The 12,370-nt window shown below is 49.1% G+C and overlaps 1 protein-coding gene across 1 annotated transcript in view; it reads right to left on the bottom strand.

The window, feature by feature from the left end:
* Positions 1 to 359: 359 nt before the first annotated feature.
* The window catches only part of LOC139230625 (complement C2-like), a 91,546-nt gene continuing 79,535 nt past the window's right edge, over positions 360 to 12,370 (bottom strand). Inside the window, exons 12-13 of the mRNA XM_070862441.1 lie at positions 10,877 to 11,017; positions 360 to 645 (exon numbers count right to left, since the gene is read on the bottom strand). Of these exons, the coding sequence (XP_070718542.1) occupies positions 445 to 645; positions 10,877 to 11,017 (342 nt within the window). The 3' untranslated portion in view covers positions 360 to 444. The remainder of the gene's footprint in view (positions 646 to 10,876; positions 11,018 to 12,370) is intronic.

Genomic DNA, 12,370 nt, shown 5'->3' with positions numbered 1-12,370 from the left:
TACCCCCAACCCCGGGAACTTTTAGTGTGTGCAGTAACCTCTTACGCCCCACCCTCCCCCGCTCCTGCTTTTCCTCCCAACTTTGTATCGCCAGCAAACTTGGCTACATGTTACTCTAGGTCCTGTCTTCCAAGTTGTTCATATAGATTGTAAATAGTTGGTGTCCCAGCACTGATCCCTGCGGCACCCCACTAGTTACTGATTGATAAACCAGAGAATGCACCATTTATCCCGACTCTCTGTTCTCTGTTAGTTAGCCAATCCTCTATCCACGCGAACATATTACCCCCAACCCCGTGAACCTTTAGCTGGAGCAGTAACCTCTTGTGCCCCACAGCTCTTGTAATAAAGACACGGGATCTTGCTCGAGGGTTTATTTATATTACAGGAGGCGGCCGAGGTCGCCACGCGCAGGTCCCCTGTGGGCTTGGCTGGGGGAGGCCGTCACTGGGTGTAGAGGCTGGCGGCGAACACAATGTCCCGTTTGATGAGGTTGGAGGCCTGCTCCATCTTGGCGTTGAGCGTGGGGTCGCCGATGATGCGGGCCGCGTTGCGCACGTCACGGCAGGTCTCGTTCAGCCGCTGGATGCACCGCACGATGATGCCCTCCTGGACATCGGTGAGTCGGGTGATCTCGGCAAAGGGCTGGGAACAAACAGGGAAAGGTTCAGTTCTCACAAGTTGCAACACAGCCACAACAACAACTTCCATTTATGTAGCACCTTTAACATAGTAAAACGTCCCCAAGAGGCTTCACAGCCGTGTTAGCAGACAAAGCAGATAATTCTGACACCCAGCCGCATCAGAAATTAGGGCAGGTGACCAACAGCTTGGTCAAAGAGGGAGGTTTAATAAGAACATAAGAAATAGGAGCAGGAGTCGGCTATACTGGCCCTCGAGCCTGCTCCGCCATTTAATACTATCATGGCCAATCTGATCATGGACTCAGCTCCACTTCCCTGCCCGCTCCCCATAACATCGAAACTAGGAGCAGGAGTAGGCCATTCGGCCCCTCGAGCCTGCACCGCCATTCAATATGATCATGGCTGATCCTCTATCTCAACACCATATTCTCGCTTTCTCCCCATACCCCTTGATGCCTTTTGTGTCTAGAGATCTATCTACCTCCCTCTTAAATATATTCAGTGACTTGGCCTCCACAGCCTTCTGTGGTAGAGAATTCCACAGGTTCACCACCCTCCGAGTGAAAACATTTCTCCTCATCTCGGTCCTAAATTTCCTGCCCCGTATCCTGAGACTGTGACCCCTTGTTCTAGACTTCCCAGCCCCGGGGAACCATCCTCCCCGCATCCAGTCTATCCAACCCCGTCAGAATTTTATACCTTTCAATGAGATCCCCTCTCATTCTTCTAAACTCCAGTGAATACAGGCCCAGTCGACCCAATCTCTCCTCAGACAGTCCTGCCATCCCAGGAATCAGTCTGGTGTACGCCTTATTCCCTTATCGGTTAAGAAACTGTCTATCTCCGCCTTAAATTTATTCAATGTCTCAGCTTCCACAGCTCTCTGAGGCAGCGAATTCCACAGATTTACAACCCTCAGAAGAAATTTCTCCTCATCTCAGTTTTAAATGGGCGGCCCCTTATTCTAAGACCATGCCCCCTAGTTCTAGTCTCCCCCATCAGTGGAAACATCCTCTCTGCATCCACCTAGTCAAGCCCCCTCATAATCTTATACATTTCGATAAGATCACCTCTCATTCTTCTGAATTCTAATGAGTAGAGGCCCAACCTCCTCAACCTTTCCTCATAAGTCAACCCCCTCATCCCCGGAATCAACCGAGTGAACCTTCTCTGAACTGCCTCCAAAGCAAGTATATCCTTTCGTAAATATGGAAACCAAAACTGCACGCAGTATTCCAGGTGTGGCCTCACCAATACCCTGTATAACAGTAGCAAGGCTTCCCTGCTTTTATACTCCATCCCCTTTGCAATAAAGGCCAAGATTCCATTGGCCTTCCTGATCAATTGCTGTACCTGCATACTAACCTTTTGTGTTTCATGCACAAGTAACCCCAGGTCCCGCTGTACTGCAGCACTTTGCAATCTTTCTCCATTTAAATAATAACTTGCTCTTTGATTTTTTTCTGCCAAAGTGCATAACCTCACACTTTCCAACATTATACTCCATCCGCCAAATTTTTGCCCACCCACTTAGCCTGTCTATGTCCTTTTGCAGATTTTTTGTGTCCTCCTCACACATTGCTTTCCCTCCCATCTTTTTATTGTCAGCAAATTTGGCTACGTTACACTCGGTCCCTTCTTCCAAGTCGTTAATATAGATTGTAAATAGTTGGGGTCCCAGCACTGATCCCTGCGTCTTGAAGGAGGAAAGTGAGGTGGAGAGGTTTAGGGAGGGAGTTCCAGAGCTTGGGGCCCAGGCAGCTGAAGGCACGGCCACCGATGGTGGAGCGATTATAATCAGGGATGGTCAGGAGGGCAGAATTAGAGGAGCGCAGAACTAACACAGATAAAGAAAAAAACAAACAAACCAAGCACTGGGGTTTATTTCTGGAGGGATAGAATTGAAAAGTAGGGAAGTTATGCTAAACCTGGATCAACCCTTGATTAGACCACACGTGGAGCACTGCGTACAGTTCTGGTCGCCGTATTATAAAAAGGACATTAGTGCACTGGAGAGGGTGCAGAGAAGATTTACAAGGATGATACCAGAGGGTATAAATCAGGGAAGGATGAACAGGCTAGGTCTCGTTTCTCTTGGGAAAACAGAAGGCTGAGGGGTGACCTAATAGAGGTCTTTAAAATGATGAAAGGTTTTGACAGAGTGGATAGAGAGAGAGTGTTTCCACTTGTGAGGAAGAGCATAACTAGAAGCCATCAATATAAGATGGTCACCCAAAAATTCAACAGGGAATTGAGAAGAAACATCTTTGTATCAGTATATTCAGGACAGAAATCGGTCTTTTTGGATATTAAGGGAATCAAGCGATATGGAGATTGGACGGGAAAGTGGAGTTGAGGTCGATAATCAGCCTTGATCGTAATAAATGGTGGAGTAGGCTCAAGGGGCCATGTGGCCTACTCCTGCTCCTATTTCTGATGGTCTTCAAACCTCTCATAGAAACATAGAAAATAGGTACAGGAGTAGGCCATTCGGCCCTTCGAGCCTGCACCGCCATTCAATGAGTTCATGGCTGAACATGCAACTTCAGTACCCCATTCCTGCTTTCTCACCATACCCCTTGATCCCCCGAGTAGTAAGGACCTCATCTAACTCCCTTTTGAATATATTTAGTGAATTGGCCTCAACAACTTTCTGTGGTAGAGAATTCCACAGGTTCACCACTCTCTGGGTGAAGAAGTTTCTCCTCAACTCGGTCCTAAATGGCTTACCCCTTATCCTTAGACTGTGACCCCCTGGTTCTGGACTTCCCCAACATTGGGAACATTCTTCCTGCATCTAACCTGTCTAAACCAGTCAGAATTTTAAACATTTCTATGAGATCCCCTCTCATCCTTCTGAACTCCAGTGAATACAAGCCCAGTTGATCCAGTCTTTCTTGAGATGTCAGTCCCGTCATCCCGGGAATCAGTCTGGTGAATGTTCGCTGCACTCCCTCAATAGCAAGAATGTCCTTCCTCAAGTTAGGAGACCAAAACTATACACAATACTCCAGGTGTGGCCTCACCAAGGCCCTGTACAACTGTAGCAACACCTCCCTGCCCGTGTACTCAAATCCCCTCGCTATGAAGGCCAACATGCCATTTGCTTTCTTAACCACCTGCTGTACCTGCATGCCAACCTTCAATGACTGATGTACCATGACACCCAGGTCTCGTTGCACCTTCCCTTTTCCTAATCTGTCACCATTCAGATAATATTCTGTCTCTCTGTTTTTACCACCAAAGTGGATAACCTCACATTTATCCACATTATGCTTCATCTGCCATGCATTTGCCCACTCACCTAACCTATCCAAGTCGCTCTGCAGCCTTATAGCATCCTCCTCGCAGCTCACACTGCCACCCAACTTAGTGTCATCCGCAAATTTGGAGATACTACATTTAATCCCCTTGTCTAAATCATTAATGTACAGTGTAAACAGCTGGGGCCCCAGCACAGAACCTTGCGGTACCCCACTAGTCACTGCCTGCCATTCTGAAAAGTACCCATTTACTCCTACTCTTTGCTTCCTGTCTGACAACCAGTTCTCAATCCACGTCAGCACACTACCCCCAATCCCATGTGCTTTAACTTTGCACATTAATCTCTTGTGTGGGACCTTGTCGAAAGCCTTCTGAAAGTCCAAATATACCACATCAACTGGTTCTCCCTTGTCCACTCTACTGGAAACATCCTCAAAAAATTCCAGAAGATTTGTCAAGCATGATTTCCCCTTCACAAATCCATGCTGACTTGGACCTATCATGTCACCTCTTTCCAAATGCGTTGCTATGGCATCCTTAATAATTGATTCCATCATTTTACCCACTACTAAGGTCAGGCTGACCGGTCTATAATTCCCTGTTTTCTCTCTCCCTCCTTTTTTAAAAAGTGGGGTTACATTGGCTACCCTCCACACCATAGGAACTGATCCAGAGTCTATGGAATGTTGGAAAATGACTGTCAATGCATCCGCTATTTCCAAGGCCACCTCCTTAAGTACTCTGGGATGCAGTCCATCAGGCCCTGGGGTTTTATCGGCCTTCAATCCCATCAATTTCCCCAACACAATTTCCTGACTAATAAGGATTTCCTTCAGTTTCTCCTTCTTACTAGACCCTCTGACCCCTTTTATAAGGAAGGTTATTTGTGTCCTCCTTAGTGAATACCGAACCAAAGTACTTGTTCAATTGGTCTGCCATTTCTTTGTTCCCAGTTTTGACTTCCCCTGATTCTGACTGCAGGGGACCTACGTTTGTCTTTACTAACCTTTTTCTCTTTACATATCTATAGAAGCTTTTGCAGTCCGTCTTAATGTTCCCTGCAAGCTTCCTCTCGTACTGTATTTTCCCGGCCCTAATCAATCCCTTTGTCCTCCTCTGCTGAGTTCTAAATTTCTCCCAGTCCCCGGGTTCGCTGCTATTTCTGGCCAATTTGTATGCCACTTCCTTGGCTTTAATACTATCCCTGATTTCCCTTGATAGCCACGGTTGAGCCACCTTCCCTTTTTTATTTTTACACCAGTCAGGAATGTACAATTGTTCTAGTTCATCAATGCGGTCTCTAAATGTCTGCCATTGCCCATCCACAGTCAACCCCTTAAGTATCATTCTTAACTATCATGCCAATCTATCCTAGCCAATTCACGCCTCATACCTTCAAAGTTACCCTTCTTTAAGTTCTGGACCATGGTCTCTGAATTAACTGTTTCATTCTCCATCCTAATGTAGAATTCCACCATATTATGGTCACTCTTCCCCAAGGGGCCTCGCACAACGAGATTGCTAATTAATCCTCTCTCATTACACAACACCCAGTCTAAGATGGATTCCATCCTAGTTGGTTCCTTGACATATTGGTCTAGAAAACCATCCCCAATGCACTCCAGGAAATCCTCCTCCACCGTATTGTTTCCAGTTTGGTTAGCCCAATCTATGTGCATATTAAAGTCACCCATGATAACTGCTGCACCTTTAATGCATGCACCCCTAATTTCCTGTTTGATACCCTCCCCAACATCACTACTACTGTTTGGAGGTCTGTACACAACTCCCACTAGCGTTTTCTGCCCCTTGGTATTCCGTAGCTCCACCCATACCAATTCCACATCATCCAATCCAATGTCTTTCCTTACAATTGCATTAATTTCCTCATTAACCAGCAATGCCACCCCACCTCCTTTTCCTTTCTGTCTGTCCTTCCTAAATGTTGAACACCCCTGGATGTTGAGTTCCCAGCCTTGGTCACCCTGGAGCCATTTCTCCGTGATACCAACCACATCGTATCCGTTAACTGCTATCTGCACAGTTAATAGTTTTGAACACCTCTGTTAAATCTCTCCTTGACCTTCTCTGCTCTGAGGACAACAACCCCAGCTTCTGCAGTCTCTCCATGTAACTGAGGTTCCTCATCCCTGGTACCGCTCTCCTCTGTACCCTCTCCAAGGCTTGAAGCACCCTGGTCTTCCTCGAGTGTGGGGCCCACAATTCAATTCAACACATCTTTGGCTGAGGTGTAACCAGTGATTTCTAAAGGGTTTAACATAACTTCCATGTTTTGGAATTCAAAGTGTGAGGTCATGCACTTTGGCAGAAAAAAATCAAAGAGCAAGTTATTATTTAAATGGAGAAAGATTGTAAAGTGCTGCAGTACAGCGGGACCTGGTACATGAAACACAAAAGGATAGTATGCAGGTACAGCAAGTGATCAGGAAGGCCAATGGTATCTTGGCCTTTATTGCAAAGGGGATGGAGTATAAAAGCAGGGAAGTCTTGCTCCAGTTATACAGGGTATTGGTGAGGCCACACCTGGAATACTGCGTGCAGTTTTGGTTTCCATATTTACGAAAGGATATACTTGCTTTGGAGGCAGTTCAGAGAAGGTTCACTCGGCTGATTCCGGGGATGAGGGGGTTGACTTATGAGGAAAGGTTGAGTAGGTTGGGCCTCTACTCATTGGAATTAAGAAGAATGAGAGGTGATCTTATCGAAACGTATAAGATTATGAGGGGGCTTGACAAGGTGGATGCAGAGAGGATGTTTCCACTGATGGGGGAGACTAGAACTAGGGGGCATGATCTTAGAATAAGGGGCTGCCCATTTAAAACTGAGATGAGGAGGAATTTCTTCTCTCAGAGGGTTGTAAATCTGTGGAATTCGCTGCCTCAGAGAGCTGTGGAAGCCGGGACATTGAATAAATTTCAGACAGAGATAGACAGTTTCTTAACCGATAAGGGGATAAGGGGTTATGGGGAGCGGGCAGGGAAGTGGAGCTGAGTCCATGATCGGATCAGCCATGATCGTATTGAATGGTGGAGCAGGCTCGAGGGGCCGTATGGCCGACTCCTGCTCCTATTTCTGATGTTCTTATTTACAAAGCCAAATATCCCACAAGCTTTCTTAACCACCTTGTCAACTTGCCCCGCTATCTTCATGGACGTGTGAATATGAACCCACGAGTCCCACTGCTCGTGGTGGAGTTCCCAAGGCCAGCTCCATCCTTTCCCACTTTCACTCGGACCCCGCGTTACCTCCTGGAGATCATTCCCCCTTCCCAAAGCATTTACACCATCTACAAGGCCCAAGTCAGGAGTGTGATGGGATTCTCTCCACTTGCCGGGATGAGTGCAGCTCCAACAACACTCGAGAAGCTCGACACCATCCAGGACAAAGCAGCCCCCACTTGACTGGCACCTCGTCCACTACCTAAAACATTCACTCCCTCCACCACCGGCGCACCCTGGCTGCAGTGTGTGACATCTGTGGAAGTGTAAAGGAACAAAGGGACCTGGGAGTGATCAGCCATGATCTTATTGAATGGTGGCACAGGCTCGAAGGGCTGATTGGCCTAATCCTGCACCTATTTTCTATGTTTCTATGTTAATGGTGACAAAATCTGTAGACTGCAGGAAGATATCAATGACCTGGTCAGGTGGACAGAACAGTGGAAAGAGGAATTCAATCTGGAGGACTGTGAGGTAATACATTTGGGGAGGGCTAACAAGGCAAGGGAATACACATTAATACACAGTGAGAAGTGAAGGGGAACAAAGGGAACTTGGAGTGCAGGTCCACAGATCCCTGAAGGTAGCAGGCCAGGTCGATAAGGTGGTTGAGAAGGCATATGGAATACTTACCTTTATTATCCGAGGTATAGAATACAAGAGCAGGGGGGTTATGCTTGAACTGTATAAAACACTGGTTAGGACACAGCTGGAGTACTGCGTGCAGTTCTGGTCACCACATTACAGGAAAGATGTGATTGCACTGGAGAGGGTGCAGGGGAGATTTATAAGGAGGTTGCCTGGACTGGAGAATTTTAGCTATGAGGAAAGATTGGATAGGCTTGGTTTGTTTTCATTGGAAGAGGAGGCTGAGGGGAGACCTGATTGAGGTGTATAAAATAATATGAGGGGCCTGGATAGAGTGGACAGGAAGGACCTATTTCTCAGCAGAGGGGTCAACAACCAGGGGGCATAGATTTAAAGTAATTGGGGTGAGGTTTAGAGGGGATTTGACGGGAAATGTCTTCACCCAGAGGGTGGTGGGGGTCTGGAACTCACAGCCTGAAAGGGTGGTAGAGGCAGAAACCCTCACCACATTTAACAAGTACCTGGATGTGCACCTGAAGTGCCGTAACCCACAGGGCTACGGACCGAGAGCCTCATAGAAACATATAAAATTCTAATGAGATTGGACAGGTTAGGTGCAGGAAGAATGTTCCCAATGTTGGGGAAGTCCAGAACCAGGGGTCACAGTCTAAGGATAAGAGGTCGGCCATTTAGGACCGAGATGAGGAGAAACTTTTTCACTCAGAGAGTTGTTAACCTGTGGCATTCCCTGCCGCAGAGAGTTGTTGAGGTCAGTTCATTGGATATATTCAAAAGGGAGTTAGATACGGCCCTTACGGCTAAAGGGATCAAGGGGTATGGAGAGAAAGCAGGAAAGGGGTACTGAGGTGAATGATCAGCCATGATCATATTGAATGGCGGTGCAGGCTAGAAGGGCCGAATGGCCTACTCCTGCACCTATTTTCTATGATTCTATAAAATTGGGATTAGGCTGGATAAGCCTCTTGTTGGCCGGCAAGGACACGATGGGCCGAAATGGCCTCCTTCTGTGCTGTAAACTTCTATGATTCTACGGTCTTCAAGATACACTGCAGCAACTCGCCAAGGCTTCTTCGGCAGCACCTCCCAAACCCGCGACCTCTACCCCCTAGAAGGACAAGGGCAGCAGGTCCATGGGAACACCACCTCCTCCACGTTCCCCTCCCAGTCACACACCATCCCGACTTGGAAATACATCGGCCGTTCCTTCATCGTCGCTGGGTCAAGGTCCTGGAACTCCCTCCCTAACAGCACTGTGGGAGCACCTTCACCACACGGACTGCAGCGGTTCAAGAAGGCGGCTCACCACCACCTTCTCAAGGGGCAATTAGGGATGGGCAATAAATGCCGGCCTTGTCAGTGACGCCCATATCCTGGGAACAAGTAAAAAATAATGGGAAATTCTGGGAAAACTCCAGCAAGCTCCTAATTGGACTGTACAAAAGCAAAGTACTGCGGATTCTGGCCGTTATAGAAACTAGGATCAGTAGTAGGCCATTCGGCCCTTCGAGCCTGCACCACCATTCAATATGATCATGGCTGATCCTATATCTCAACACCATATTCCCGCTTTCTCCCCATACCCCTTGATGTCTTTTGTGTCTAGAAATCTACCTATCTCCCTCTTAAATATATTCAGTGACTTGGCCTCCACAGCCTTCTGTGGTAGAGAATTCCACAGGTTCACACCCTCTGAGTGAAAACATTTCTCCTCATCTCGGTCCTAAATTTCCTACCCCGTATCCTGAGACTGTGACCCCTTGTTCTAGACTTCCCAGCCCCGGGGAAACATCCTCCCCGCATCCAGTCTGTCCAACCCCGTCAGAATTTTATACCTTTCAATGAGATCCCCTCTCATTCTTCTAAACTCTAGTGAATACAGGCCCAGTCGACCCAATCTCTCCTCATACCACAGTCCTGCCATCCCAGGAATCAGTCTGGTGAACCTTCGCTGCACTCCCTCTGTGACAAGTATAATCCTTTCTTAGGTAAGGAGACCAAAACTGCACACAATACTCCAGGTGTGGTCTCACCAAGGCCCTGTATAACTGGAGTGAGACATCCTTGCTCCTGTACTCAAACCCTCTTGCAATGAAGGCCAACGTACCATTTGCCCCTAACTGCTTGCTGCACCTGCAGGTTTGCTTTCAATGACTGGTGTACAAGGACACCCAGGTCCCTCTGTACATCGACACTTCACAAGCCATCACCATTTAAATAATACTTTGTCCTTATGTTTTTCCTATCGTTTTCAGAATTCTCGCTCTACCTGAACCCCTCCCTCTGGTCTCTTATCCTCTCTAGATTTTTTCATTGCAAACTGCCGACGGGACATCAGCCGTCTCAATTTCTCTGCTCCCCTCTCTCAGCCCAACCTACCTCTCTCTGAACTTGCATCCCTTCGCTCTCCCAGATCCAACTTTGTCATCAAACCTGCTGACAAGGATGACGCTGTTGTTGTTTGGCGAACCGACCTCTACCTTGCAGAGGCTAATCGCCAGCTCTCTGACATCTCCTCCTAACTCCCCCTGGACCATGACCCCACTGACGAACATCAAGCCATCGTTTCTCAGACCCTCACTGACCTCGCCTCCTCTGGAGATCTTCCCTCCACAGCCAGCAACCTCATAGTTCGCCCAAACAGCTCCGCTGGGCAGGCCACATTGTCCGCATGCCCCAGACACGAGACTCCCAAAGCAAGCGCTCTACTCGGAACTCCTTCACGGCAAACGAGCCAAAGGTGGACAGAGGAAACGTTACAGGGGACACCCTCAAAGCCTCCCTGATAAAGTGCAACATCCCCACCGACACCTGGGAGTCCCTGGGCCAAAGACCAGTCCGCCCTCAGTGGAGGAAGTGCATCCGGGAGGGCGCTGAGCACCTCGAGTCTCGTCGACGAGAGCATGCAGAAAGCAAGCGCAGGCAGCGGAAGGAGCGTGCGGCAAACCTGTCCCACCCTCCCCTTCCCTCAACGACTATCTGTCCCACCTGTGACAGGGACTGTGGTTCCTGTATTGGACTGTTCAGCCACCTCAGGACTCATTTTAAGAGTGGAAGCAAGTCTTCCTCGATTCCGAGGGACTGCCTATGATGATGATAAAGACTGAGAAAGTGGATACTCACCAAGCCTCGGGCCCACTCGTAGACCACTTCCACCAGACCGAACTTGAACTGGTCCACAAAGTCCTCGATCGACTCCTGCAAACCACACTCCCGCTGCAGGCTGGCAATTCGCTCTGCCACCCCCCGAATCCTCGCGATTCCCTGCGGAGAGAGGGGGGCACCGGGCGATGATACAACCGAGGACTCAGGGAAGAGACCGAACTATCCCGAGGGTGGGCTATCGCAGATACTGGGTTCACTCGGTTGATTCCGGGGATGAAGGGGTTGACTTATGAGGAAAGGTTGAGGAGGTTGGGCCTCTACTCATTGGAATTCAGAAGAATGAGAGGTGATCTTATCGAAACGTATCAGATTATGAGGGGGCTTGACAAGGTGGATGCAGAGAGGATGTTTCCACTGATGGGGGAGACTAGAACTAGGGGGCATGGTCTTAGAATAAGGGGCCGTGCATTTAAAACTGATGAGGAATTTCTTCTCAGAGGGTTGTAAATCTGTGGAATTCGCTGCCTCAGAGAGCTGTGGAAGCCGGGACATTGAATAAATTTAAGACAGAGATAGACAGTTTCTTAACCGATAAGGGAATAAGGGGTTATGGGGAGCGGGCAGGGAAGTGGAGCTGAGTCCATGATCGGATCAGCCATGATCGTATTAAATGGCGGAGCAGGCTCGAGGGGCCGTATGGCCTACTCCTGCTCCTATTTGGAAAGAAAGCAGGAAAGGGGTACTGAGGGAATGATCAGCCATGATCTTATTGAATGGTGGTGCAGGCTCGAAGGGCCGAATGGCCTACTCCTGCACCTATTGTCTATGTTTCTATTTCTTATGCTCTTCCCGCCCCAGTGTAAATGGCTCAGTGGGCAGCACACCCGCCTCTGAGTCAGAAGGTTGTGGGATCAAGTCCCACTCCAGAGACTTGAGCTCATAACCCAGACTGGCACTCCCAGTGCGTGCTGAGGGAGCGCCGCACTGTCGGAGGGGCAGTGCTGAGGGAGCGCCGCACTGTCGGAGGGGCAGTGCTGAGGGAGCGCCGCACTGTCGGAGGGGCAGTGCTGAGGGAGCGCCGCACTGTCGGAGGGGCAGTGCTGAGGGAGCGCCGCACTGTCGGAGGGGCAGTGCTGAGGGAGCGCCGGCACTGTCGGAGGGGCAGTGCTGAGGGAGCGCCGCACTGTCGGAGGGGCAGTGCTGAGGGAGCGCCGCACTGTCGGAGGGGCAGTGCTGAGGGAGCGCTGCACTGTCGGAGGGGCCGTCTTTTGGGGCGAGACGTTAAACCCAGGCCCCGTCTGCTCCCTCAGGTGAAAGGCCCAGGGCACTATTGCGAATGAGAGCAGGGGGGGGGGGGGGAGAGTTCTCCCCGGTGTCCTGGGGCCAATATTTATCCCTCAATCAACAGACAAAAGCAGATTACCTGCTCATTATCACATTGCTGTGTGTGGGAGCTTGCTGTGCGTAAATGGGCTGCTGCGTTTCCCACATTACAACAGTGACTACACTCCA

This window comes from Pristiophorus japonicus, chromosome 19 (assembly GCF_044704955.1).
Source record: "Pristiophorus japonicus isolate sPriJap1 chromosome 19, sPriJap1.hap1, whole genome shotgun sequence".
Lineage (NCBI taxonomy): Eukaryota > Metazoa > Chordata > Chondrichthyes > Pristiophoridae > Pristiophorus > Pristiophorus japonicus.
This window is presented reverse-complemented; position numbering and strand designations above follow the sequence as displayed.